This window comes from Cladophialophora carrionii (assembly GCF_000365165.1).
Source record: "Cladophialophora carrionii CBS 160.54 unplaced genomic scaffold supercont1.1, whole genome shotgun sequence".
Taxonomy (NCBI): domain Eukaryota; kingdom Fungi; phylum Ascomycota; class Eurotiomycetes; order Chaetothyriales; family Herpotrichiellaceae; genus Cladophialophora; species Cladophialophora carrionii.
This window is the reverse complement of record NW_008481816.1, coordinates 5,585,378-5,613,235: the sequence shown is the minus strand read 5'-3', so window position 1 is coordinate 5,613,235 and position 27,858 is coordinate 5,585,378. Positions and strand designations below refer to the sequence as shown.

Genomic DNA, 27,858 nt, shown 5'->3' with positions numbered 1-27,858 from the left:
GCAGACTCGGCTCGCCGCACAGAGCTTGCGTATGTATATGACTACAACCTCGAGATGCATCTCGACCATGTCAGCCCATTCTCGCACGGTCCCAGTGGAAGTCAGGGCCTTATAGTCGGCTTTAGCAATCAGATGTGGAAGTCGATAATTACCTAAGGCATCACAAGGCTCAACTGTGATACCGTATGTACTGGCGCGTGGGCAAGTTGAAAGGCGATGTGCTCTCGAAACCCATGATTAGAGACAGAGAGGAATGTTCTCACTTTCCGGCCCACTAATCATACCGAATACTACTGTGGTTTGATCCATCCTCTGGCGAGGTCATCCCATGTTTGATCATCCGGCCTTGGTGCACTCCGATCCACGAGCACCATATATTATATTGGGCCCGTGCCGCGCGTATTCCATCTACTATACTATACCCGAACCCTCGACTGGGAACCTTTGATATGTCCCAGCCCATAAAACTGCCATGACCCATTCCTGGACCTCGCTTCATTATTTCTAGGTATCCAAAATATTGAATCCAGGCCCGTCTTTTTGCTATCTTCCCGGGTTTCATGTCGTTAGACGTGACAAAATTACCCAAGACTTAAAATCGCAGAAATCAATTGTGAACGGCCATTGTTTCTCATTTTTCAGGTGCACCGAGAAACCCAAAGAAAGTGAATGATTCGCCAGAACGCCAGACTAGTCACTTTAACAACCACAAAACAAATGGAGGGAATCTCAAGCGCCATGCTTTCGATCCATCTCGCCTCCGGATCCAATCTCGACGCTGCGAAGATTGCTGCCGGGCATGGCGTCAACCCCAGGCATACCGTCACCGCCAGGCTTATTGTCATCACCAGGTTTGCTGTCAGCACCAGGGCGGTGGGTCTCTTTCGCGCTATCCTCCCAGCTACCGTCCATGACGAAGTGGTCCCAGAAGCCCTCGCCGGCAGGGGTCACCTGACCTGAACTGATGGCCATGTCGCCAGCTATTGCGCTGAAGGCGGGCTCCTTGCTTTCTTGACTGAATTTGAAGTCAAGACCGGCACTAGGCAGGGCATCGGTGACTGCTGCAGGGGCAGAAGTGGGTCCGCTGCCTGATGTCGAAACAGTGGTGCCAGGTTGCCTTACGATATAGTCGGCATTCTTCTCTAGTGCCGCCGGTGCCAGTGTCGCTGACATACCCGGATATGCTGACGGGTGGACTGGCATACCTTTGATGCCGCCGTGCATGTTCTGCCAGGGGTAGTAGGGATCGTTGATGAACTGCTCTGAGCCGTGCATTAGCATGGCATAGTCTGGATCCCTGACGTCGAAGCCTGGTGCTTGTGCAAGCATCTGCTGGGACTCTGGTGGCAGCGAAGTTGTGAAAGGTCCCATGTCTCGCCAGAAAGGCATAGGTCCATTCGATCCCGATCCGCCTTGAGGGAGTGTCGCTGACTGGGTTTGACGTTGATATTCCGGATCTGCTTTCAATCCGTCTGTTTGGATTTGTGGACCTGACGAGAGATCAGGATGAACCGAGGACGGCGTCGACAACCTCCGATTATCCGTTGACAGCTGTTGGACGGAGGCGGACGGAGATCTCATCCCTTGAGCTGTGGGCATCGCTTGCATTGAGAAGGCTCTGCCATGTGCCTGGCGGAAGCTGGGGTGATGCGGTGAGGGATATGGTGCGGGACGCTGATATGCGCTTGGCGATTGAACCATGCCCTGCTGCTGAGGGAGCATAGGGGACGGAAACATACCAGCGCTGCCTTGATAACCGCGACCGGGATGTAGGCCATATGGGCCTTGGACCATTTGCTCCATTGCGGTTCGCATCGCCACCTGGTTTGTCAGATATGCGGCCAACCGTCTATTGAAGTCGGCCGAGCCGGTTTGCAAATGCTCCGTAAGGCGCCTGTACTGCAAAGGCAGATCATCGTCCTCCTCTTCATACATCTCTTCATTGATGACATCTTGCTCAGTTACTCGGAGTGACCGGCCCGTCCGTCGTTTGTGTATTTCAGATGCTCTCCGAGCAGATTCTACTCGAGCCTCCAGGCTTCGATCACTTCTTCTCGAGGCAGCGATATATGCTCTTTGGGAATGTCAGCGAGTACCCAGTAACTCTTCACGGTAGAGGACGCTGACCTTTCCTGGTTCTCCTCGTGAGTCCGTTCAGTTTTGACGGCCTTTGCAGGCGGTGTATTTTTCATCGGCGGCATCCTGTCGATGATGTGAAGGTCAGGCAGGGGATTGATCGTGCTGACAAGCCAACGAGCTGTTAGATCTGTTGCGGCGTCGAATCCCCAGAATCTGTGGTGCGTTATATCTGAAGCTCGGTCGATACTGCTGAACACGTGCGGGTTAAGAATAAGTGGCGGATATGTCAAGAACAAGCGATACCGTGCAACTGAATCGGGCGAAGACCTGGATCCGATGGGATATATGTAATACTGTGGAAAGGCTGTTTAGGACCTGTCTCGAGGACAATTGGTTATAACAGAGGAGATGCGGGTGGCGAACCAGGGACTTGATGTACTGGCGCCGTAAGAAGACAGCCGATTCGAGGCGGACAGCCTAGGATGAACAAGCCGTTTATTTTTCCAAGATCAATTCACAACCGCAGCAGCTCGCCCAGCGATGGCAAGATCGGTTAGAGGAACCACGCCGATATGTGGGTTTAATTGGTAAGAATGAAACAGCTGAACGCGGAGGCGACTGCCATGGATTCAAGCGGAGGAGACCCTGGGATCTGCTGAGGTGTACCATGTAGATCGCGAAAGAAACGGTGGCTGAGACGTGCCAGCGACGGAACAGAGCTCTCGTGGAGTCGTCGTTCAGGAGGACGCCATGGCACATCAACAGTGGAAGCGGCTGTGGTTGGTTACCTCGTGGGCTCCCGCGGCACCAGGTTGTCACAATGGAGCAGGGGAATCGTACTACCCAGTCGAGAAAAACTCAAAAAGATGCGAAAGGTCGAGGAGCAGGGCCCCGGAGAGCGGGAAAGGATGGGGCATGCAGTGACATGGTGGTTGCGCGGTGATTGTTCATTCGCGATTGAGTCCCTGCCGCTCGATGGATACTCAGCATGCCTGAGTACCAGCCAGAGCCACTAGGACCGAAGCGGCAGGTGAGGCACGGGTGAGAGACAGGTGAAGGGCCGATAAAGTTGACTGGGCTGGGGTTCTGAGATGCCGAGTTTTTCAAAGAAGAAGCTAGGGGGGCAGCGATCGCGGCAGCCAGATTGAGCCAACATTGGTCCGATGCCCCAGCTCCAAGAGTCGGTGCTACTTTTTCCGGCGGGTGTTTGATCCGCTCATCGACGCGACTTGCCCCTCCCGCTCGGGACTCGTACACAGTCGATGTGCGAGGGTGCTGCACGCCTTGTCTGTGCCTCTCTGCCGACCCAGCCTGGATTGAAATAAAGTCTATATCCCGCTGCGGTTACAGATGCGACGGGCTCGAAGCGTGACCCGGAGATGTCATCCACCTCTGTATCAAGGATCCCTTGACAGCATTTCTGTCGTCATGGGCGAAGCCTCGACAACGGCTCGGAATACGAGCAGAGGCCCGATGAAGACCCGATCTTGGCCTCACCGGCTTGCGACCCGCATCGAACTTAGCGCCGATTCTAGCGCTGTCCGCGAATCTTTTCCTTCTAACGGTCTACCCAGGACTGGCTGCTTCGACAGCTCTGACAAGAGCCTGATCTCATCTCTGCTGATCCCGTAACAACCTTCCCGTGTTCTACGGTACTCGCACTGGGTAGGATGGGTCGCGCGCATCCTCGAATCAGAGCACTGTTGTCATTTTGGGTATAGACAGAGGTTTCTTCACCGCCGGCACAGTCGGTGATTAGGACACAACACAGACCACTGTGTAGCATATAAACGTATTGGAATGTTCCCGAAAAGGAGTCTCTGCGATCCCACGGATACGTACGCAGGATAGTCTGTCTCAGATCGATCGCCGTTCGCACTTTACCGGCTGATCGGACCGAAGGTAGGCACAGCTAAAAGATCCATGGAGCCACACCGAGCTGGGTCTACCAGAGAGCCGGCTTGTGGAAATCCGGGTGGGATTATTATTTCAAATAATCGGCAGGTTCCCTGGCGAAGACTGTGGAGGCAACCAAAGTTTGTGTGTCTGCAAAGGCATAAAGCGCTGAGGTCGTGCCTCTCACGCCTCAGATCGCTGTGAAATCGGCGATCTCTTGCATCCTCACCAGAAATCCAGGAGAAGGCCCGCAACCTCCCCAAACAAGGTCTCGAGTCCTTGTTGCGGCTGCTCGTATTCCCTCCACAGTGACGCACAACCATCCCTCGTGATATTGCTGTGCACACGGTGGAGTCCAGTGCATTCACACCCCTTCGTCACAGCCCCTTCACCCTGTCTTTTCGCTGCTCGCCACGATCGAAACATAGCCCAGGGTCAGGGCCTCTACGAGATCGGATCTCTGTCTGGATCTACTACCCGGTGCCGATCGATTGATCACCGCGGATCACTTCTCAAAGGCATCCAGTTCTCCCTTTCTTCTCTCCTCGTGGGTCTCGTATTTTTCCTCCTCTGCACTGTGGAGATCGTCCTGCTTCGGTTTATGTTATCTGGCACGACCAGGTATGACGAGGTACCTGTCACTCCTGGCAGCGTCATTGCAAAGCGTAGACCCCTTGACACTTTGTGGCGAATGGCGGAACTTGCCTGAAGTGGACAGCACGGAGAAATCTGGGAGGGCGCATCGAGAAGCACCCCGCTCGGGCCATCTCCATGGGAATGTTTGAACTACGGACGAGGTAAGACCGGTAAGTCGCGTCTCGCTTGCGCGTGATGCTGCCGATTGCATGCAGCGAGACTCCGGAGCTCCGGATAAACTATAGGATACTTTCCAATGCCGTTAACTAACCCCAAGCGGTGGCACGTTGCCCTGCTGCTCCTGAGGTTGTCCATCCAGGGCATAAGACACTTTGAACCGCATTTTGACCTGGTTTCCTTTCCCCACTGGCACGCCGTTCAGTAGAACCTCCTGCTGGACGGCGTGCCGTGTTGTAGGGGCTAATTCGCGACTACTTTGAGGCCTAAGTTGGAGCGTGTAACTTTTCTCCACCGCAACTTGAAAATGCAACCCAGTAATCCGCTGTTGCGTCGTGTTGGAGAACCGTGCCGTGATCTGGATCACTGCTTGCCCTGCCGGCCTTCGCGCTTCGAAATCGATCTCCAGAGAGCCCGACAGAACCTTGATTGTCTGTGGTTCCGGCAAGGCCGACTCGAAAGTCCAGTCATCTTCAGCGGGCACCAAAGTACCTTGGTTCACTGCTGCCGATGGCTGTGACGCTGGTTGAGAAATGTTGGTCGGCATCGAGGGGGTAGAAGAACGTGAACCAGCTGACACCAGTGCTGCAAAAGGATCAGCCAGGACTTGCGTCGATGGACGTGCTGGCTGTTGTTGCTGTGCCATGGGAACTGGAGTTGCGGATTTTGAAGTTGGAGGAGGGCTAGTGAGAGAGGCAAAAGCATTATAATTCGGCTTAGGCGATGGCTGAGGCGATGTGTGAGGAACAGATGGCTGGGTTGACAAAAGACTCGAAGGCGCATTCGAGAAGATGGAGCCTGAAGGTGCTGAGAACCCCGTGCTAGGCCCAAGTGATATGGCTCCCAGTGAGCCAGCGCCTGCATCGTCCAACGAGAGCCCTAATAAGTCATCCTCGACTGTCTTCGGTCTGGGTTGCGTGGTGGATGCTTCTGTGCCGGTGTCGAGAAGGGAGCCGTTGGTACCAGAACTCGACGATACTCCCGCTGGCGGCGCGGCTGGGGGTTCTGGGTCGAAATCAATCAACGATAACTCATTCGCTGCATTTTTGCCAACACCAGTGGTCGTCCCCAGGGTTCCCTTCGCGATTCTGTTGGCAGCCTCGATATCTCCGGCTTTCATCAACTTGTATCGCTCAATCGTCCGGTGTATACTGTCGTTGATTTCCAGGAGCTTGGCCACCGCTTCGGCGTCGTCTGACTCCTCTTCGCACATCTTTTGGATTTTGGGATGAGCACTCTGAAGCGCGCTAGCAAGTTCCTGGGCCTTGTCAGCTTGTTCTGGCAGAGGCTCATTCTGGGTGTGGTACCTCGAAAACATCACCGTTACCAATCTTGTCGCCTTGTTTCTGGCTCTGTAGCATCTCTTCCAATATCTTGGCTTTCTGTTGGACTTTTGCGACCTCCTCTGCTGCTTTCGCCCGATAATCTGTCTTGTGCCTTGTATCGTAGCCAGCCATGACTTTCATCAACCTGTTCGCTTCTTGGAGATCTTGAGGTCGTCCTCGCCGGATCAGTTCCTGGAGCTTTGCCGATTGAGCCGCTCGCTCCTCTTCCTCCATTTCCTCTGCCGATTGAAGATTCTGCAACGTGTCAGTAGGTGCTTCCTCCGAATGGGCGAGACAAGGTATACATCGCTTGGGTTCAGAACCGCTACATCTTCGCTGCGCACCTCCGGGAACATGTAGCCCTTATACAGCAGTAGCCTGTGCATGTCCCTGATGAAGCCCAGATCTTCCTTATACCTGGAAGTCTGGCATATTGTACTCCGCCATTCCTCGATCGCTTCCAGTATCTTGGCTTGCACCCGACTTGGTCGTATCGGAGGCCGTTCGGGAAACCGTCGAACGAGTTCATTGAGAAACTCTTTGGTGCTGATCTGGAGGTGGAAAGGATAACCGCAGTTCTTGACGCAATTATCGAGCAGTGAGAGCGCTAGCAAGGAGACATTGGGGTTTCGGTGGTTGATGAGCTGGACAATGGTGACTGCGGCCTCACGAGGCGCATTGCCCTTTTTGGAGTTGATTAGGTCGACGATCTCGAGGTTCAAAGCCAGATTAGGTTCTAGGTTGGCGATGGGGTCGCAAGCGTTGTATATGAATCTTTGTAGAGTTGATCGAGGTGGTGCGAACCCCTCGAAGACGAACTGGTTTCGTGAAGCCATTCTGGCCGATGTGGCTTCCATCGTCCGCCTCCTTCCGACGGAGCAAGCGAGCTCGGTCGAATCCCGCCGCTGGAGAAACGTACTGTGGTAGCTGAGGTCTGGTAAGTTAGAATGGCGCTACAGATTGCCTTCGCTTCGTGCCAGCCTGTGCCTACCTGCGACTGCCTTGCGGAAATCCTTGGCAGCCTCTCGGAGAAGTAAGCGTTGCAACGAAGCAAAGCGCGAGGGGTAAAAGCGGAGGGGCTCAAATACACCACCGATATCATGTTCATCGGCGCCCACGAAATTGTCCAGAACGACAGTTGACGAGGAAGAGATCGGGCGTCGTAGAGAAACGGATATATATTGTTCTCATGACCGAAATCTAAAAGCTCAAAATGCTCACCATGCACTTAATGAAAACGCCTACGTGGAATGCTATATCTGATGTGGCCCCTTTTCCCTCGAGATGCCTGAGTCGCTGTTCAATCAATCTGCGGAATCGTGCTCGACCTCACCTGGGTCGACGCGGGCTGGCGACGCCCGCGCTTTTCAATGCTGGAGGGGCCGGCAGATCCTTTATGGGGGGAGCCGGTAAGGGTCCCGTCGGCGGGGGTTGGCGCGTTGAAAGTGCCGGGCTCGTCAACGGATTCCTGCCGTTCATGGTGTTGCCGCTGCTACTTGTCCTGGGCGGAAACATGGGCCTCTGTGAAGGTTCAATCGCCGAGGCAGGCTCTGGGATGTTGTCTCGGTCGTTGTACCCTAGACGGTTCGCACGGGGACCTATTCCGTTTGGCGCATCTCTGGTCTCGAGAGACAGGTGCTGTAGCGAAAGCGGAGGGGGAGGCGATCTTTCCACAAAGCCCGTCGGAGTGCCTTGAGAAGCGAAATGCGGTGGTGCTACTGGAATGTTCCCAGAAGTAGGGCTGGCATATCGCTTTGCTGTCACTGGGGTGGCTCGAGCATCGGGCGCAAACGAGGCTGTAGATGCCGACGAGGCAGTGTGGGACGTGTCCGAGCTCGTGCCATCACTTTTGAGCGATTTTGGGGCGGGAGGTGCCAAGTATGATTTCCGGTTGTGTCGTTCCATCATCGAGACAGCCCACTCTTGCAAGTCAACAGGCGTCCTTTTGGCGGCTTGCAGAAAATTATCCCTGTCGTATAACTCGCGCGGAGTAGGCCTCTCATCCGGATTCTTTAGCAAGCATTTTGCCACAAAGTCCTCCAGAATAGCGGGGAAAGCCTCGCTCTTCGGTAATTTAGGTGCTGGTTCGTGAACAATGGTCTGCAAAAGATCCAGGATGCCCATAGGCCCGGCACTGGCCCTGTCGCCTGCAGCAGAGTCGCTCGAATCGAATGGAAATCTCCCTATCGCCAGCTCCATTACCGTCAACCCAACGCTCCAAACATCAGACTTGATGGTATATGCTCCTCCTTGAATGCGTTCTGGTGCCATGTAAGTTGACGTTCCGACGAATGTGTTAGCCACTGAGTTGACGGTTTCCGTGGCTACGCCGAAGTCGCATAGTTTGATCATGCCGCGGGAGTTGACCAAGACATTAGACGGCTTGATATCTCGGTGCATGATACGGTGGGCCTCGTACAAGTACACTAATCCTCCGAGGATGGATTCCGTGATCTTGCCGAGGACATCAACCCGAATCGGTCCAAAATCTTTCGATATACGATCCAAGGACCTGAAAGACGTCAGTTTGCAGGGGTAGAGGACACCACGCATTGTTCACTCACCCACAATCCATATATTCCATACAGAGCACGATATCACGTGCTTCATTCTGAAAAGCCCCGTAAAAGGTAATGACATACGGCGAGCTGCAGTCAGCGCCGACCTGCAACTCTCTGACAATCTGCTTCCGAACGTTCTCCTTGGCGTCAACTCGAATGATCTGTATTTTCAATCAGGACTTGCTCTCAGGGTAGCAGTACCAACTGTCTCCTACCTTTCTTGCCATGATCACCTTCGTCGAAGCATGCATGACCTTACTGACCGTCCCGCCATTGCCAGCGCCTAACTCTTTTAGAACAACAAGATCTTCACTTCTGAGATCAAGTTTGAACTCCAGCCCTATCTCCAGAGTGTCTGTCCGGTCGCTCTCTGAGTTCCCCAGTGCCCCAGGTATCTGTGAGTCGCCATCCGAAGGCGCTGTTCGAGGAGCAGGGGCGTTCAAAGCCAGCCCTTTGACATTCTTTCGTTTCAGCGTGCGGGCCTTGAAAGGGTCAGACATGATGCCGGAATCTCCCTTGCGCTTGCGGAGAACGGCTCAGCTGATGTTGCTGGCGATGGAAGGCTCGGAGGGTAGTGGGAGATCACAGCAGGTACCGACGGGGATTGCGGGTACGGACGTGGAGGTGTGGTACAGTATAAGAGGCCTGCGGCGCCTAGCTCAGGTTCCAAGTACGATGTCAATCAAGGCCATCAAGCGAGTAGGAGTCTGGCAATTGACACTCGTCCGAGCAGTGAGGCAAATCAGCGACGTCTGAGCGCTGTTGAGAGGCGTGGAATTGTCAGATGCCACGATTCAAATCTGGGCTGCGATTGATGGGGTAGCAGTCAATTGGGAGATGGTGAGACTGGGATGGTCTTTTGATGCCTTCGACGAAGATAGGGGCCGCTGGCGCTTCAGTTTGGGTTTGAGCGGTACCCGTGTTGCCTCGTCTGAAACTGGAAATCCAGTTAATAGCGCATTGTATAGGTCAATAGCTCGCCAATGGGTGTGAATAGGAGCTCCAAGCGCAAGCGGCTATTCTCACGCTCGCTTCACTGATCAGTCACTGGGAAGGCACCGCAGCCTAATTCGGATCAGAGTGAGGAGTGCGCCCCGCAGCCAATTGAAGCGGGCTAATGGGCCTTGCAGTCCGCATCGGGCTTGGTGCTGCAGATCAGCCTCACGTGCAATTGCCTCCGTAAAGGGAAACTTTCGCGCGACATGCGCGCGACAATTCGTGTCTGCACTGAAATGCATACCACGGCTGCTCTCAGGCTGCGCTTGTTCGACTTCCAGCTCGCCGCTGAGTCTCCTCAAGATCCACAGATTCTGTCTCATTTCTCCCGTCGTAGCACTGCAGCTGCACCAATCTGCCCACATGGACTCCCTCATTGACGACCGTGCGCTGATTGACGATGAGGAGGAGGATGAATCTTTCGATGAAGAGACAGGCGAAGTGAGGACGAAATCAAATGGCGCCACCGCTCGCTTTGATGACTCGTCGGAAGAGGATGATGACGAAGATGACGAAGAGGCTGCAGCTGAGGTAACGTGGATTCAGCCGGGCAAGTGAAAAGCCGAACCTGACAGCTTTACTAGATCGCCCGAGGCTTCATTGTTGACGAGGACGAAGACGATGAAGGAGCCCGCCGAGAACGGAGACGGGAACGAAAAAAGCGCCGTCGCGAAGAACGCGAGGATGAAGACCTCGATGAAGAAGATCTCGAATTGATTGGGATGAAGCCAGCCGAGGAGCCGACCGAATCCAAGTTCAAGAGGCTCAAGCGAGGCCCCCGCGAAGATCGTGACGCTCAGCAGCATTACGGAGTCAACGACATCTTTGGACATTCCGATGAGGAAGAAGAGGCGGTTGACTACACACGTCGACGTCGCGATGGCAGGGCGCTGCAGGATGAGTTCGATGACTTTATCGAAGAGGATGTCTTCTCAGATGATGAGCAGCAGCGGCAACGCGAAGATGAGGAGGTAGCCCGGCCAAATCGGCGAGGTATTGCCGAACTGGGCATTGCAGATGCTGCAGGCCTCGACGAGCAAGCTCTGGAAGACTTCCGTGCTGCCTTTGGCGATGGCACCGACTACGACTTCGCACTTGAGAAAGAAGATGAGGCGGACGAAGAGGCAGCAAAGAAGGACAAGAATCTCCATCTGAAGGATGTCTTCGAACCTTCTCAGCTCGCCGAGAAGCTGCTAACCGATGAGGACAACGCCATACGATTTGCCGACATACCGGAGCGATATCAACTGGCTAGACGACCCTACCGCGGACTGGAGCTGACCGAAGACGAGTTCAAGGAGGAAGCGCCTTGGATTGCAAACCTCATACTTCCGGGCAAAAAGCTCATCTCCGCTCATCATGACGCGTTCAGACGAGCTGTGGCAGAAAACCTCGATATGCTGGTCCGGCAAGATCTTGAGCCGCCTTTCATCTTTCAACATCGTAAAGACTACCTCTTCCTGTACACAACCAAGCAAATCGGTGTGAATGACGATGGAACGCCAAAAATGGTGGAGGAGACCGAAAAGCTACTTACACAACAGGACCTATGGGACATGGTGGATTACGATCTCAAATACCGCGCGTTCATCGAAAAGAAGCGAGTGCTGCAAAAGACATATGCGGATTTGAAATCCAGTACGGTTTCTGAAGACTCCACCTTCGAGCAAATGCTGGCACGGTCCAGCAGCATGGAGGATCTTCAAGACTTGCAGGACTATCTCTATTTTGAGTACGCATCCCAGCTCAAAGACCTGGCCCTTACCTCAGATGGCGAAACCAACGGACGTAATATGTCGCAAAAGAAAGCTTCGACCAAGACAGTCTACGAGGAAATTCGGGCCTCCAAGGCCTTCAGTCTTGTGCGTGCCTTCGGCATTACCGCGGAAGGATTTGCCCGAAACGCTACAAGAGAAGGTGTTCGAGCCTACACAGAGGATCCGACTGACAGTCCCGAGAATCTTGCGGATACCCTAATTGATCAAGAATTCCCGACCGGTACAAGAGTGCTGAAAGCAGCCAAGGCCATGTTTGTCGAACAGCTCGCGGTGAGCCCGAGGCTGCGTCAACTCATGAGACAGAAAATCTTTCCCGAAGGAGCAATAGACTGCCATCGTACCGAGAAGGGGCTCCGTAAGATCGACGAACAGCACCCTTATTACGAGTTCAAATACCTTCGGAACCAGGATTGCTTCTCCTTTAGTTCCCGACCCGACCTGTTTCTCAAGATGCTGAAGGCTGAGGAGGAAGGTCTTATCGAGATTCGTGTTAGGCTGCCCAACTTGGACAGTTTCAAGAAGCAGCTCTACAAACACATCGAAACGGACAATTACTCCACCGTCGCCGATGCTTGGAACCAGGAGCGCCGTGAAGCTGTGTCTGCCGCTGTAGACAAGATCATGAAACTCATGGCACGATCCGTCAAGGAAAACCTCAAGGAGTTATGCGAGAAGATCATCGGGGATGAATGCCGCGATGATTTCTACGCCAAACTCGACCAGGCGCCGTGGAAGCCTCTTGGGCACAAGCAGGGCACTATTCCTCGTGTTCTGGCACTTACTAATGGCGGCGGGACTATAGGTCGAGATCCGATCTACTGGGCGTACGTCAACGACGACGGCAGGGTGCCGGAGCATGGTCAATTCAAGGATATCGGCCCGGGCGACGGGGACCGTGGCATCCCGGACGGGAAGGATGTGGATGCGCTTGTGGAAGTCATCCGGAGGAGAGACCCTGAAGTTATTGCCGTCTCTGGATGGTCTCCTGAAACCCGCAAGTTACTGGCAAACTTGTCCACTCTGGTTAAGAACCACGACCTTCGGGGTGCAACATACACTGATGACAATGACGAGGATCGAAACGATCTCTTGGACGTAATTTTGGTCAACGACGAAGTGGCCCGCATGTCCAAAGCAAGCGAGCGGATGCGCAACGAGTACTCGGGACTGGCTCGCTCAGAAATGGCGCTGTACTGTGTTGGTCTGGCGCGCTATCTGCAGTCTCCCTTGCAAGAGTATGCCGGTTTGGGTCGAGACGTGGTCTCTATCAACTTTCATCCAGCTCAGAACCTGCTACCGCAAGACAAACTCTTGAAGAAGCTGGAACAGGCTCTTGTCAATATGGTCATGCTGACAGGCGTGGACCTGAATAACGCGGTCGCGGATCCGGCGCTTGCAAACCTCCTGCCGTATGTTGCGGGCCTCGGTCCGCGCAAGGCTTCACATCTTCTGAAGGTCATGAATCTCAGTGGCGGGTTTGTCAGGAGTCGTGCAGAGTTGCTGGGTGTCGACGGTGGTCATCAAGCCATGAGTCTCAAGGTATGGTCCAATGCGGCATCTTTCCTTTGTATTCCGTATGAGTCGTCAGATCCAGACTCGGAGCCGTTGGACGGCACGCGAATACACCCCGAGGACTACGATATTGCACGGAAGATGGCGGCCGACGCACTCGAACTCGACGAAGAAGATATTGAAGCAGAGAGACAGGAAGGTGGTGCCGGAGCCATCGTACGTCGCTTGATTCGCGAGGATGCCATGGATCGGGTGAATGACCTGGTTCTGGAGGAGTATGCTGTGCAACTGGAGCAGAACCTTCATTCGAAAAAGCGCGCCACCCTCAAGAACATCACAGACGAATTGAACGATGCTTACGGCGAGATTCGAACTCCGTTCCGCGCCCATCTCGGCGAGTCTGAGATTTTTGTCATGCTCACCGGGGAAACCAGAGAGTCATTGCAGAGAGGCATGAACGTCCCTATCTCGCTGAAGCGAGTCTCGGATCACCACATTGAGGGCAGACTCGAATGCGGATTAGACGCCGTTGTGGAGGATGGTCAGTGGGCTGATAGCGGATTGTCGCCGAAACAGCTGTACACGGTCCATCAAACTGTACAAGCTCACATCACATCGATCAACCGCAAAGACTTTGTGGTCACTGTCAGCTTGAGGGACGATCAGGTCAAGAAGCCGTTCAGGCGTTTCAACCACAATGAAAGAAACTATGACGAATGGGACGACCGCGAGGAAGCCGCAGACAGGAAACTCTTGGAAGAGAAGAATGAATCCGGAACCCGAGTAACGAGAGTCATCAAGCATCCTCTGTTCCGCCCGTTCAATGCCAAGCAGGCCGAAGAATATCTGGGTAGCCAGAATCGGGGAGACGTTGTGATCCGACCGTCCTCCAAGGGAACCGACCACCTCGCTGTGACTTGGAAGGTGGCAGACGGCATTTTCCAACATATCGATGTGCTTGAACTCGACAAGGAGAACGAATTCTCTCTTGGCCGGACCTTGAGAATTGGAGGCCGGTATAACTACTCCGACTTGGACGAATTGATTGTGCTGCATGTCAAGGCCATGGCGCGGAAAGTGGACGAGATGTGCAGCCACGAAAAGTTCCAGAACAAGTCCAAGGCTGCATTAGGTGAGTTGCTTACCTGGAATTTACACAGACCTCGCTAACAGGCCGACAGAGGAGTGGTTGAATACGTACACCAATGCGAATCCCAAACGCTCAATGTACCAGTTCTGCCTCAACCGGGAGCGACCCGGTCAATTCCACCTTGTGTTCAAGGCCGGTCAGAACGCCAAGTTGATGGACTGGAGTGTCCGGGTGATCCCCCAGGGCTTCGAACTGATGAGGACACCGTATCCGACCATGAGGGACTTGTGCAACGGATTCAAATTGATGTTCCAAAACATGCAGGACTCGGCGAGCATGGCAAGACCAATGAGGAGATAGAGGTTGCTTCTCTACTGAGGGTTGCGCAGGCGGCATGGATGGTGTCTTTTTTTGCGCCATATCGGCAGAGCTTGGCTGCTCCGCTAGGAACTCGGGGCTCTTGGAATACCCCCAAATGATGTATAATTACCAATACGAAGTCCAGATAAAGAACGGCAGGCAGGCAGGCTCCGGGGGATTGTCGACCCTCGAGAGGCGGAGGTTCCAAACGAAAAGTTCTTATTTGACCGCCCTCCCGCTCTGGATCATATGAGCAGTAAGTCATCATTCCATCCTGGCTCCCTCTTGTGTGGCTCCTGAAACGTTGGCTCTCAGTCCATGTCCACGTTGGAGCCGATTATCGAAGTGCTTTCGACGTTAATTCCAGTCCGAAGCTTACGCAGGGGCGAGACGATGAGCTAGTTGAATCGCCTTCATCCTCATGCTGTGTGAGTGTGAAGGAGCTTCCAGTCCAGTCCACGTCCCCTGGTAAATGCTGAGCTCTGGGACATCGCAGGCAAGGGTTTAACGACCCATTTGAGTCCCTTCTGACATGCCCGGACATGGGAGATGACACGTCGACGAGGTCATCTCAATACTGAGTTATGCCCATCAGTTGACTCTTGTCTCTTGCGTCCGGATCACGAATTTCTTCACGCTCGCTACGTGACTGGGAAGGTTACTCAGACAGCCCCAAAGGGGTCGGGTGTCATGGACTGTAACCACCTTCGTAAGATAACCGTATTGTTGACGTAGGCCTTCGTACCAGGTAACCATATAGTCAGGTCTTCCCCCAGACCCCCTCTGAATTCATCATGTCGTCCGAACGAGTCATAGCTATACCTGTCTTTCTGGAGTATGGCCACCTTGGTGCAGCCGTGGTTCGCCGAGAAAAGGATGGTCGGGGAACGTTGCCATCGGTGAGCAGACCCATCCCTTTCGATGGCTCACCGCTTCTTGTATAATGTGTGCCCTTGACTGACGCAACATGCTCGAAAACATCGGAATACTAGGGAAAAAGGCGGACGGCGGACGGGTTGATATGCGGAACTCTAGCCTCGCTGGCAATACCCGCTGTATTTAGTCAGTTCTAATGCTCCTTCCTTGGACGGCTAGGGTCGTTCGGAGGATCCACGACCTCCACATGCTCTTGTAGTGGTTGCTCTGTGTCCCGATCTCGCTGGATTTCTGGAGTATGAGTTATCTGACAATTGATCATAGCAGTTCTGTTCAATAAGTGATCCCCACACAGGCGATGGCAGGAAGCGCATACACAAAGAGGCACCAGCCAAATCTCTCAATGAGTAGGGTGGGTGAAATACCGTGATGGATCTACGAGTACGCCGCCTGCCTTGAGAGCGATGGATTCTGCATTGTGGGTTGTTGATGGCCGATGAGTTAGTCGGCACTTGAGATTATCCAGCGACACGGGTTGTTAATGACGACGGGTTCAACTCACGAATGGTCCCAGTTTGATAGGATGGGAATCCTCTGGCAGTATAGAAAACGGAGTATGCTCGCGCCTCTCGGAAGACAAAGGGTCAGGGTCGTTGGAAGTGCAGACTCCGGCTGGACGTATAGTCCTTGCCTTGTTCGTCAAGATGCAGAGTCCAGCGATACAGGATTACTTGAATGCGATGTGACAGGATACAGTAACGAGGAGAACCAATGCATATCAATCTACAGCTCATTTGTCGGTAGCAATTACACACGAGAAGCACTTGTTGTAGAGCCCACAAGCCACTGCTCTGGCTGCGCTCTGCGCTGGCACACCGCTATCGACAAGCTGCATAATCGTCTGCTTATATCGCAGCAGGATTCACTAGCATGAGATCTAAGCTCGGCACGCAGATGGCAGGTGGAGCAAAGTCGAAGCGCGTGCAGACGGCCAATTGACTGTTTGTCCGTACCTGGTCACCGTGGCCGAGCGGTCTGGATCGTGAGTAATGGGCCCGGACTGGCGGACGAGTTGTAGGTACACAAGAGACCAGGAGACGAGACGGAGGGGGAAGATGCGGAATATCTGTTTTATTTCGTGATTGAAAAGCATAACCCGAGCGTCCCATAACCGGTTGCATATCTTCTCCCACCTCTGTCCCTCAAACGCCTGACCAAAACTAAAACCTGCAGCTTTGCCGCCTGTGAGTCGAGAGTGGCTTGAGCCATGTTGCGTGTATCGCCTGCCGAGTGGCCCACCGAGTTACTCAGCCCCGAGCCGAGCACAATACTCCTTAAAACTGTCAAATAATCCTGCTATTCCTGCACCTCTACCCAGCAGCTTATTGTGAGCCCGTAGTCCACCGCCCGCTCAGTCGTATGATAGCTGTGGTTCGTCCTTGAGAGCCCCCGCTCGTAAACGCCGCTCAAAATCAGTGTGGTTGCCGTGTGTATCGTGCTCCTCCTCCATAGCTCATCGTTGGCGCTGTGGGACCAATCGTGCAATTTAGGGCATCATTGCTTGTGCCTCCTCGTCTGTAACAAAGATCTCAGCCACCGGGCACTGGTCCTCATCTCCAAAGTCACCGTCATATTGCTTCTTCCGGCCCCGCTCTCCATACCGCCCCAGCATGTAACTCGGCAAAAATAACTCGTCGTTCCAAGTGAAGCCTTGGCTATACTTTGTGTAGGTGATCAATCGTGGAGGTTCGTCGGGGTCGTCGTGGTGTGCGTTCAGATTGATGGACTTGTAGGAGCTGGAAGAGAGCATTGAAGGACCCAGTGGGGACGAGGAGTTGAGGAGCATGGGCATGCCGTTGGGCGGTGAGAGGTCAGCCTTGTGCTTGTCTTTGCGTTGCGTTCGACTCGGCTCGTTTGTCGGCGTGTATGAGGTAGGAAATCGAGCAGGCTGGGTCGTAGGAGAAGCAACACTCTGAAATCGATCTTGGGGCCGAGTGGGAAGAGGGCTGTAGGACCACGAAGAGTCGTGGTCGGAGCCCGAGCCTAGCGAAGATGGACCAGCATCTGAAGCCTCGGCTTGATCGGAGTGGTTGGCATAACGCGAGCTCCGGCGACGTCGGGCTGATGCAGTGTAGTCTGCATTGCCGTATCCGTGCAAGGGAATCTTGATGGCACGGGAGCCAGGCGGAGGAGCAGCAGAGGAATCCGCCATGAGGGCGTCAAGGGTTGGATCTGGAAGCTCTGTGAAGGAAAAGTTGTTGCAAGAGGATTATAGAAACGCCTGTCACCGAGCACCGTCAAACGAAAGGAAACGAACCTGTTCACATGAGGGTGTTGGTGAAGAAGGGTTGAGGCTGGTCATGAGTTATGCAAGATCCGGGCAATTGTCTCGTCGAGTCCGATTCGCTGTCACATTTGACTCACTCAAGAGTCATCCGGTCTCAAAGTTCCCCGCATTGTTCCGCGATAACGATAAGAGCAACCACGACGTCAGGCAGATAGACGGAGCTAAGTCCGACCCAAGAGATTTAATTGGCTAGTACATTATATGACGCCGATCTGTGGCCGCTTCACGTTAGGCCCCACTGTGGCCGTGTTATACCAACCGTGCCTCGCTGCCTCAGGCGTAATACCATGGTTCATCGAAGACGTGGTATCGATGGCCCCGAACACCCTCTCCACGGAACAGTGCTGGGAATCTTCGCCCGGGCGCTATTTGTTCCTCAGGAATCCTTTCGTCGCTGTAGGAGACAGGCTCTCCAACCACGAACTTGCCCACCTGAGCTGGCTGTCAGTAAATTAAAAGGCAAGATGGTGAAGAGTCTTGCTTACCTGGATCTCAGTGTCCGTGATGGTGCCTCGGCTCACGCGAGCATATCCGACGCGCTTGATGTCCTTGAAGAGAATGTACTCACACCAGCGGTCCCAGTCACGAACATCGATGTCGTGCATGCCACTCTTCTCGCCCACGTAAGTCTTGTAGTTGCCCTCTCCCGGCTTTACCACGAGATAGCTGAGTAAGATTGCCGGCCGGGGAGTGGCATTCATTCGTTCGGCCAAGTATTCGGATTGCAGGCGTCGGTCCTCTGGGTCCTCTTCCTGCCCCGAATGAAATACAAAGACATCGACTAGAGTGCCGTAGACGTCCAAAGTAGCCTCAATGGCCGGCGCAAGCTCGCCCACAGGAGATGGTAGGAGGTGATGGGTCGAGTTGACGATCGGAAATTTCGACAACAGCGCTGAACCCCAAGTGTGCTTGTTCGGGCCTGGGCCGTAGTCCACATACATGCCGAGGTCCTCAGCCAGATACTGTGTTGTGTCTCGGTTGCCCATGATAATCCGCTGCAGATCCGATTCGAGTAGCCCGACCACGTCAAGCTCCAGCTCCTTGATAGCGTCACGCATTCTTCGCTCAGATGACCAGTCGTCGTTGTCCAAGGAAAAGTGAATAGTCCAGATTCCAGCAGTCAGCAGCTTCTCCTCTGGGTGATACGGCGTGTAGTCGTACGTGGGGAACCGCAGGTATGCTATCGATGCAGCTAGCAGTTGCAGCATCAGGAGAATGTGGAGGCAGTAGGTCGACTGTTTCCTTCCACGAGGGCTCGTTTTGCCTTTAGATTGATAGCCTGAGTTGGTTGTCAAGGCCGAGAACACGCCGGCGCCAATCAACAGCATTGTCGTGATCATGATCCAATCCGTGTGCTCTCTGACGAATGGTCCGCCGGGAACAAAAGCGTATGCCACCACCCAGACGTGGAACAAGACCATCAGGTTGTAGATGAAGAAACCGAAGCCAAAAGTAGAGGCAGGCCCATGCTGCACGGCGGAAGAAATGAGGACGGGCGCGACTCCCATCGTATAGAAGGCGAGCAACAGGCCACCATAGAAGCCCGTCCAGTGGCTGCAAGTGGTAAGCAAGGCAGCACCAACAGCTCCAATTCCGAATGCTGTCCACGATCCGAAGAAGCCAGGGAGCGCGACGCCTAGGAACAACCCGACGCTCATGGCCAGAATGACAACCGCGCCATGTGGAACCGCTAATGGTCCTCGTACCGGAAATCCCTCCCAAACCCACAGGATCATGGTGCTGGAATCCGAAAGTAAGGAGTGCATAGTGAAGAACAGCCCTCCGAGGCCGAGACCTGCCAGAAGGCCTGAACCCTTCTTGGCGGGAGAAGGAACGTAGTCTCCGCCGGTTGTTGACTCTGGTCTGGTGGAACGCCATACGGCCAGTAGTGCCACTACGAGTCCAGTCTTGTTCCAGCCACCGATGCCCGAATGCAGAATTGGCCAGACGGGATTGTTTGTGTGGTTCGCAAACTTCGCGATGTTTGAAAGCACCAAACCAATACACCAGGCTAGAATTCTTCGTTGCAAGCGAGCCGAGTTCCTGCGCTCAGCATACCATTCTGCCGGCCAGGCCATACAACCAACCACAACGGCAAAGCCAACGGTAAACAGACGGTTGGTGGGTTCCTTGACTAGCCACGCCAAAAGCCCCACCATTGAGGTCATATGAAGCCAACGGAGGTTCTTGATTGCCAAAGACCGTACGGAAGGGATACCGAGAATAAGAGATGAAGCAGGGCACATGACCAGGACCTCGTAGCCTGATATTCCCATATGCCAAAGTGGAAAGTACCAGATGAGGACGCCCAGCGAAGTGAGAATGGACCAGAAGAAGAAGCCATGGAGGATGTCCGCGGCGGCATCGAGCATTGCCGGCCAGTAATACGGCCCATCGAAGGTTGATGTCTGGATGAGAGCATTATCTCGCCTATCCCTGGTCAGCCAAACTCCCTGGTTCTCGCTAGCAAGTTGTGCTCACTCTTTCCCCTTGACAGATTCCTTTAGCAATCTGGCATCACTACAGACTGGTCAGCAACCCACCAAGCCAGGGTTCGACTTGGTCGTACATTTGCGTATTTCGGGAGCAACTGCACATACCCTCTAGAAGCACCCGCGACGTCCTTGACGACCAGTTCAAATGTTTCGAAGTCGAGGGCAGTGACGGCGTCGAACGCAACGTCAAACAGGATCAAGGACCACTCAAAGAACGCGTAAATGGTATACGCTTAGGCGGTCAGCTACGGCTTGCAGAGGGACGTGGACACCGTACCTCCGGCGACTTTGTGAATCTTATGCTGGATGAAGAAATAAACCAAGGGAACTAGCGTGCCAAAGAACAAACTGGCTAGAATCTTTCGACACTTCACAGCTTGCGGATTAGGTGGACTTAGTGCCAGACATCCTAAGGTCCATGGCAATGTGAATACCAAGTAGGAGATCATGAAGATATCGTGCCAATTATGATCGTCGGTAGATGTCACATAGGTCCAGCCTCCGCAGGTCAATGTTCTCAGCAAGCCCGTGGTCGCAATGATGGCAGGTAGGTTGGAGTTTGGCCTTCGCGTAAGGAAGTACCACAGTGCGACGAGGGCGAAGCGAGGGCCGGAGGTGATGGCAATGAAGACCATGAAGACAGACCGCTCAGGGTATCGGTCGCCAATGGTAGCGGAAACAGAGGGAAACCATTCATCGGGATATCCATAGTGTTCGTTTTGTACAATTTTATGGTAATGCAGGGAGACTCCGACGATTAGTGCTCCGATAAAGGCTGCGTAGGCCACGACTGTGTGAGCCCACGAAATATATTTCGCATTGAACTTGCCGCGTGTCAGCGCGAATCGAGAAGACAAAGGAGCGAGACTTACAGAAAACACCACATCGGCGTCCTTTCTCGGCGCCATGTTGGGTATTAAAGGTATTAGAACGCGACCAGCGGCATCAAGCAAGCGAGTAATGGGAGAAGGAGCGACAAGAAGTAGTACGAAAAGGTCGAGGAGCTGAGCGGCGCGTGAGAGGAAGCTGAGCGTGAATTGAACTGAACTGAACTGAATTAATTCGAATTAAACCCCCTGATGATCCGCAGCCTCGGCAGAACTGCGGCCAAATGTGTCTGTCTTCTCCGCAGCCTGGAAGAAAATGTTTCCCATTTCTTCATCTTCGGGACAATGGCTGCCGCCAGCGACAAGGCACGCTTCTTCCTTGAGCAGTCGGTTCCTGAGCTCAAGGAGTACGAGCGCAAAGGCATTTTCAACGCCGAGGAGATCACCAGCATCGCGCGCAAACGGTCCGACTTCGAACACAAAATCAACGCCAGAGGCTCAACCCCCACCGACTATGCTCGCTATGCGGAATTCGAGATCAATGTCGATGCTTTGAGACGCAAAAGGGTCAAAAGACTTGGGATCAAGTCTACAGCCCATAATGGCAAGCGCCGCGTCTTCTTTGTCTTTGACCGCGGCACCCGAAAGCATTCCGGGGATGTCGGCCTGTGGATGGAGGCTATAAACTACGCACAGAAGCAAAAGGCGTACAAAAAGTTACAAGAGATGTTCACACAGGTACTCCGGCTACATCCCACCAAAGCCGATTTGTGGATCCACGCGGCGCAATATTCGTTTGAAGAAAATGGTGACATGACAGAAGCGCGAAGCTACATGCAGAGAGGGCTTCGATTTTGCAAAGGATCAAGAGCAATGTGGCTGGAATATGCGAGACTGGAGATGTTGTACATCGCCAAGATCCATACAAGGCGAGAGGTCTTGGGCATTACCACCGCCAAACGAGAATCACCACAGCCCGACGAGGAGAATGAGGACGTTTTGCGGCTACCCAGACTGACGGCAATGGACGTCAACCCCGAAGGCGAAGAACACGAGGTAGACACGTCTGCTCTAAAGACGCTCGAGTCTACTCCTGCTCTGAGTGGCGCCATTCCCATCGCAATCTTCGATGCTGCCATGGCCCAATTTGAAGACCCACAATTCGGACTCGAGTTTTTCAACATGCTGCTCAACTTCGAGGATATTCCAGCCTGCGGCAAAGTTGCAAGCCACCTGGAGGCGGCCATACTGAAAGATCATCCGCAACATTGGGCGGCCCAAGCCTGCCATATCCAAATACCTGTGGTCTCGATCACTCCCTCCTCACCTGATTTTCCTCCGGCTTTCAGGCAGGTACTGGCACGCTTGAAGGAAGCGCGCAGAAAGGCGAACAGCCCCGAGCTGCTGGTCTGGGCCAGACTTTGGCTAGCTAAGCTCATGAAGACAGAGGATCTTGACCCAGGTCTCAAGATGGTGGGGGAGTCGGTCGCCAAGTCTCTCGGTGCCACGGACACATCTTTGTAAGGCTTCAATCAGAATCTCTCTTGGATGACCTCGACTGCTTCTTGCTCGAATGCAGTTTCTTCCACCGCAGTCTCGACTCATTTTCCGCCTTCTGAAGCCTTTTGACCTTCTCTTTCTGCTCGTCCGTTGTCTCGCCGGGTACGGTATGCTTGAACACATCCACGATCAGCTCGTTGAGCTTGCGGTAGCACGCGTCCTTGTTCGCTTGAGCCTTGCGGCTCTCATCTGCCTGGATCAAAAGGCTCGACGTGTTCTCGGCATAATAACGTGATGTCAGGATGGGTTTGTGCAAGGCGGCAGGAAGCAGCGGGAGTAGCTGGCCGATGGGCACGCGCAACTGCGCCTTGGAATTGACTCTGTCAGGCTGTCAGGCTTGTCCAGTAACCAAGCACCAATACAGCGTACTTGTTCACATTCTGACCGCCGGGGCCACTGGACCGGGCGAAGGTCACCTCTCCAACATCACGTAACGACTCCAGAGGGTTGAAGCTCTTGTACCACTCTCTTGCTGCAGCGTAGTCCAACTCAGGATGCTTATTCTGCGAGGCAAAGGATCTCCAGAGAGTCACTGTCGCGCAGAGACTTCTTGACCATGGAAGCATGAGGCTCGCTCATTTGGCCCTGGGTTCTCTCAGTGAGGAGGAAAGCCCTCATTCAGGCCTCGGACATGGACGCCGCAGACTCCGGCAGGTTATCCGACCGTGAGCAGCCCAAAACGGATTAGTGCATCTTCGACGAAAATTGGCGGCGTGGTGTCGCAGAGTTCTGCCTTTCCTGCGCCCTGCTCAGTTTCTCGAAAGCTTTCGCAGTCAGTCGCATCACTTCGTCGTCCTTTAAACATCAATTTCATCACGATCCTGAATCTCAGACCCACTGTATTCTGCCCTCTCTTCTCTCTTTTTGGCGCGTCGGTGTCGCTGAACTGCCCTTGACTGTTCGACCTCTCCAGCGTTTGCCCCGCCTCGCCAGTCTTTCCAGGCAGCTCTCTTCTTCACTTTGCTCTAACATGACTTGCATCGCGTCCTGCGCCTCGTCATGACTGATGCAGACCCCCCGCCCGAGGCTCAGCGCTTTGGTAGAGATCAAACGCCCGAATCTCCACGTCCGGTCCATTTGCCTGAACCTTCCACCATCCCAGTCCTGCTGAACCAGATGGATCCGGTCTTCAATGATACCGAGACGTACAATATTCCGCATAACCAGAATTTCTCTCCTTACTCAGACTCTGCTCGCGCCATGAATGAGAATGATCCCAATGATCCGAATGCGAACGAGCAGGACGCTGTCCAGAACTTCCTGAGAGGCGCCGAGGAGGAAAATGCTCGTCTGGATGATCCTGCTCAGCTCCCGTCCACACACGGCCAAATGACCCAGAATGATCCCAGCGTCGAAGCACATCTCCTTTCGGCACTTGCAAATGCTCCTGCTCATCCACAATCATCTGATGCCCATGCAAATTCACCCCAAGATCAACCCAACAAAGCCGGAGATGAATCGCAAACAAGCAATGAAATGAACCCAGCTCCTGAACCCACTACCAATCCGGATGCCAACAACGATACGCAGAACGCCCTTGCAGCGAGCTCGTCTGACTCAGAGCCCATACCCACCGTGAAGCTTGAACCTCAGTCGAACCCAGGTGGTGTAGATTACCAGTCACTTCTGGACACTATTTCTCAGTCTGCTTCTACTGCTCCCACTGCGGACTCTGTCTCTGCCCCTACTACTGCCGCTTCGTTGACTTATCAAGGAGCGCAATCAGTGTTGCCAGTTCCAGGTCTACCGCCAAAGCCACCGACGCAAGCCCCATCTTCGGACCCTTCCAATGTTTATGCTTTTCCTACTGTCAGCACCGACCAACGACTACCATTCCAGCAGGTAGCGCAAGAGGGACAGTCCCAGCTTGTCAACCAAGAGGCGCAGCACCAATCTGTGAGCCATGATGTCTTCACTCACGCTAATGGCGTTGGCTCGTCTGGATCCTATCCAGCCTCATTTCTCCCACACTCCGTTCCTTTGCAAGCCCCTGGCACGGGTGCATGGCCTCCACCGGGCAACCAAGTATCCCCCATCTCTCCTGCTCAATCTCTACAACCTCCGGAATCGACAAGATCGGCAGAACCGGTGGAAAGACCATGGACGCCACGTACCCAAGCACTCTACGATTCTTTCCTCGAAGATGAAAGACGATATGTGACTGAAGGGATATGGGACAAATTTCCGTCAGGTTCTCGTCTCTTTGTGGGTAACTTACCAAGTGAGAAGGTGACCAAGCGTGATATTTTCCACATCTTTCACAGGCATGGGAGACTTGCTCAGATTTCAATCAAACAGGCCTACGGTTTTGTTCAATACCTGGAGGCCTCGTCCTGCCATGCAGCTCTGCAGGCGGAACAAGGTGTGGAGATACGAGGCAGAAAAGTACATTTAGAGGTATCGAAGCCTCAAAAGAACACCAGAAATCAACAAGGACAGCAAGGGAACAAGAGGCGTCGATCTCGCTCACCCGAGCGTAGAGGTCAACGCCAGAACGATCGATTTGACCGTCCAAACTACAGTGACTTTCGGGACGAGCGCAGTCGGCAAAGCGACTACAGACGGTCGCCTTCTCCGGCAAGAGGCTACCGCTCCAGGGAAGACCACCGGGCCGCTGCTCAAAGTCCTAACTTTGGTCCAGGTGGAAGACCGAACTCGCCCTATACTACTGCTTTCCCGTATCCGGCGCCTCCAGGGAGCTACGACGAGGAAGCTACTCTGCCTCTGCCGCGTCGAGATCCACGAGATGCTCCGGATGTGCAAATCCTCATCCTTGAACCCTCGGTCGCGCAGAGTTTCATCAACTGGGTTGAGCAAGGGTTCCGCAACAAGGGACTGCGTGCGTCCACGATATGGCTCAGCGCTCGGTTGCCTCTTTCTGCCGTTGTGAAACGTCAAATCATCGAGGGTGTCCAAGGTGTTGTGAAACTCGTGCAAGCGAATCAGTATAACAGTAAGATCCCGTTACAAGTTTTTGACAGGAGTCAGGGGACAACGAACGTTAGCTTCAACGAGTACGTTGACCTTGATGTTACCGTTGCCGCCGACATTGTCCTCAGTGCCCGACAGAAGGAACGAGGGGGTTTGCAGCAAAGCCCACAATCATACCATCCGCCACAAGGTTATCCGCCACAGAACCATTATGGATACGCCCCGCCACCTCAGTACCCCCCAACAGCTTACCCTACACAACCGCAGCAACACAACCAATACCAGTACAGCCAGAATGCTCAATATCAGAACCAGGCTCAGACCCCGGTAACCCCCGGTTCGGCCACAGCTGCTCCAAATCTGCAGCAGCTTCTGGCAAACCTGCGACAGCCTGGTGACTCCCAGCCGAATAGTGCCTCCCCCAGTGGAAAGCCGACGCCTGACCTTGCCGGACTTCTAAGCAATGTCGCTCGCCACCAGCAGCTTCCCCCTCACCAACAACAGTCGCCTACACAGCATGGTTATGGGCCTGCTGCGCCCGCTTATGGGGTCGGTCAACAGCAGTCGCAACAGAATGTGCAGAACATCATGGATACCCTCGCTAGGTACAACAGGTGACGGGGCGCAGATGAGACTGGTGGCGGCTTTTCCGAGGAGAGCTGCTGACTGGGTCGAGGCCGGACACGTGTGGCTCTCTGCTGTTAGGGCGGGCAAAGGGACTCTCAAGTTTCCTGGGTGCAGTGGCACTTCTACGAAAGGCTTGCGGGATAGATAGCAGCTAATCTGTCCGTTGGGGCGGTTGGAGGCTTCCTCAGGCATTCGGCATAGGAGCACTGCTTTTGCACCATGAAAGCAATAGACACGCACCGGGCAGACTTCTAGGCAGCCTGACGTGCTCAAATGGTTGTAGTCTGCAGTCTGTGTAGTTGTTGAGCCGATATTGTCGCAACGACGCATCAAACACTTGAGGTTATGTTCCCATATACTACGTACCGCGTACTTTCTGGCAACACTCGGCACCCTCACCGTTATCGCCGGCCTCGGCGAAAATACAGGTGAACGATTCTCCGCATACCGGGCCGGAAAAGAACAACCGCGGCACATCTTCAATGCTTCAGTCTCGACTCGAAGACTTCCCTCCCAAGCCTCTCTGATTTCTTCCACCTTGCTGCTACTCCCATCGCCGTCGTCTCAGTATGTCAAAGGCCACGCTGAACCCTGTGGAATACACGTACGGCTCGCAGCCCACGAAGAGCGGAGGCTCAACTGCCCATTCAATCCCCCATCCGGAACCGGTGTCATCATGCATCCACCATATCGCCGGAATCTTGGTGACAGTCTTCGGCCTCGATGACATACCATCAGGTGTCACCGACGTCTCCGTATTATGGCTCCTTCATCCGCGACTTCAAACGCAAGCGAGCATGGCTCCGTTCGCTGCGCATATCATTGCGGAGTGGAACAAGCAGCAAAAGTCGAGCACGGGGAAGAAGAGGAAGGCACTGATAGCCGTCTCTTTTGACCAGAGAAACCACGGATCCCGCCTCGTCTCGGCGATCGCGAATGAGGCGTGGCGGTCAGGCAATGAGCATCACGCATCAGATATGTTCTCTTGCTACACCGGCACAGCGCAGGATACCTCTCTGCTTCTTGACTTCCTGCCCGGATATATCTTCCCCGAACCAAGCGACCCACGACGGATCGTGCAGAACCTCGTCCTGGGCATTTCACTTGGTGGCCATGCTGCATGGCACGTCATCATGCACGACGCCCGCTTCTCTGCCGCCGTCGTCACGATAGGATGTCCAGACTACACACGGTTGATGTCAGACCGGGCACGCCTGTCGAAGCGGAAGACTTGGACGTCGTCGTCGCCTCCGGGACGAGATTTTCTGGGCTCGAGCGACTTCCCTCCATCGCTGATCGAGGCGGTCAAGAAATCTGATCCGGCCGGGCTGATTTGGTCGTTACCCGGCCTGCAGTGGCGGAACGACCAGGAGCATCTCCACACGAGTTTGACCGAGGAGGAGAGGCAGACCCTGTTGCCCGTGATGACGAGGTGTTTCGGGAACAAGCGAATTTTAAATCTCTCCGGCGGCGCAGACAAGCTTGTACCCTATGCCCACTCGAAACCGTTCATCGACTGGCTCAAGACGGTGAGTGGGAAGGGAGGCTGGTTCGAGGGCTCGGGTCTCGTACTTGAGGATGTTGTCTTTGACGGCGTCGGCCACGAGGTGCCGAGTCGGATGGTGGATGAAATGGTCAGCTTCGTGACGGACAGTCTGAAGGACGAGAGGGTCAGTGGAATGGACACGGCGCCAGGAGGGGGCGCCACTAGGCTGGGGAGCAAGATATGAGTACTTCGGCAAGGCAGCGGCAAGGAAGCATGTAGACGGCTAGATGTTGCGCAGC

The 27,858-nt window shown here is 54.1% G+C and overlaps 10 protein-coding genes across 10 annotated transcripts; 4 read left to right on the top strand and 6 right to left on the bottom strand.

The window, feature by feature from the left end:
• Window positions 1-729: 729 nt before the first annotated feature.
• Window positions 730-2,201, bottom strand: G647_02020 (uncharacterized protein; the record flags this gene model as incomplete). Its single annotated transcript, XM_008725419.1, has 2 exons — window positions 730-2,074; window positions 2,128-2,201. 2 exons carry the CDS (start codon window positions 2,199-2,201, stop codon window positions 730-732), a joined length of 1,419 nt encoding a protein of 472 aa, XP_008723641.1.
• Window positions 2,202-4,873: 2,672 nt separating this feature from the next.
• On the bottom strand, window positions 4,874-6,970 carry G647_02019 (uncharacterized protein; the record flags this gene model as incomplete). The annotated part of the gene is made up of 3 exons (XM_008725418.1): window positions 4,874-6,046; window positions 6,096-6,368; window positions 6,419-6,970. The coding sequence occupies 3 exons, from the start codon at window positions 6,968-6,970 to the stop codon at window positions 4,874-4,876; spliced, it is 1,998 nt and encodes a 665-aa protein (XP_008723640.1).
• A 472-nt stretch (window positions 6,971-7,442) lies between these two features.
• Window positions 7,443-9,174, bottom strand: G647_02018 (uncharacterized protein; the record flags this gene model as incomplete). The annotated part of the gene is made up of 3 exons (XM_008725417.1): window positions 7,443-8,625; window positions 8,678-8,835; window positions 8,890-9,174. The coding sequence occupies 3 exons, from the start codon at window positions 9,172-9,174 to the stop codon at window positions 7,443-7,445; spliced, it is 1,626 nt and encodes a 541-aa protein (XP_008723639.1).
• An 859-nt stretch (window positions 9,175-10,033) lies between these two features.
• G647_02017 (uncharacterized protein) lies at window positions 10,034-14,410 on the top strand (the record flags this gene model as incomplete). Its single annotated transcript, XM_008725416.1, has 3 exons — window positions 10,034-10,201; window positions 10,255-14,092; window positions 14,142-14,410. The coding sequence occupies 3 exons, from the start codon at window positions 10,034-10,036 to the stop codon at window positions 14,408-14,410; spliced, it is 4,275 nt and encodes a 1,424-aa protein (XP_008723638.1).
• Window positions 14,411-16,832: 2,422 nt separating this feature from the next.
• G647_02016 (uncharacterized protein) lies at window positions 16,833-17,498 on the bottom strand (the record flags this gene model as incomplete). The annotated part of the gene is made up of 1 exon (XM_008725415.1): window positions 16,833-17,498. The coding sequence occupies one exon, from the start codon at window positions 17,496-17,498 to the stop codon at window positions 16,833-16,835; it is 666 nt and encodes a 221-aa protein (XP_008723637.1).
• A 408-nt stretch (window positions 17,499-17,906) lies between these two features.
• G647_02015 (uncharacterized protein) lies at window positions 17,907-21,036 on the bottom strand (the record flags this gene model as incomplete). The annotated part of the gene is made up of 6 exons (XM_008725414.1): window positions 17,907-18,065; window positions 18,119-20,063; window positions 20,115-20,153; window positions 20,234-20,360; window positions 20,406-20,952; window positions 21,001-21,036. 6 exons carry the CDS (start codon window positions 21,034-21,036, stop codon window positions 17,907-17,909), a joined length of 2,853 nt encoding a protein of 950 aa, XP_008723636.1.
• Window positions 21,037-21,300: 264 nt separating this feature from the next.
• On the top strand, window positions 21,301-22,479 carry G647_02014 (uncharacterized protein; the record flags this gene model as incomplete). The annotated part of the gene is made up of 1 exon (XM_008725413.1): window positions 21,301-22,479. One exon carries the CDS (start codon window positions 21,301-21,303, stop codon window positions 22,477-22,479), a length of 1,179 nt encoding a protein of 392 aa, XP_008723635.1.
• A 4-nt stretch (window positions 22,480-22,483) lies between these two features.
• G647_02013 (uncharacterized protein) lies at window positions 22,484-23,081 on the bottom strand (the record flags this gene model as incomplete). The annotated part of the gene is made up of 2 exons (XM_008725412.1): window positions 22,484-22,835; window positions 22,885-23,081. The coding sequence occupies 2 exons, from the start codon at window positions 23,079-23,081 to the stop codon at window positions 22,484-22,486; spliced, it is 549 nt and encodes a 182-aa protein (XP_008723634.1).
• Window positions 23,082-23,514: 433 nt separating this feature from the next.
• G647_02012 (uncharacterized protein) lies at window positions 23,515-26,064 on the top strand (the record flags this gene model as incomplete). Its single annotated transcript, XM_008725411.1, has 1 exon — window positions 23,515-26,064. The coding sequence occupies one exon, from the start codon at window positions 23,515-23,517 to the stop codon at window positions 26,062-26,064; it is 2,550 nt and encodes an 849-aa protein (XP_008723633.1).
• A 578-nt stretch (window positions 26,065-26,642) lies between these two features.
• G647_02011 (uncharacterized protein) lies at window positions 26,643-27,803 on the top strand (the record flags this gene model as incomplete). The annotated part of the gene is made up of 1 exon (XM_008725410.1): window positions 26,643-27,803. One exon carries the CDS (start codon window positions 26,643-26,645, stop codon window positions 27,801-27,803), a length of 1,161 nt encoding a protein of 386 aa, XP_008723632.1.
• Window positions 27,804-27,858: the final 55 nt, after the last annotated feature.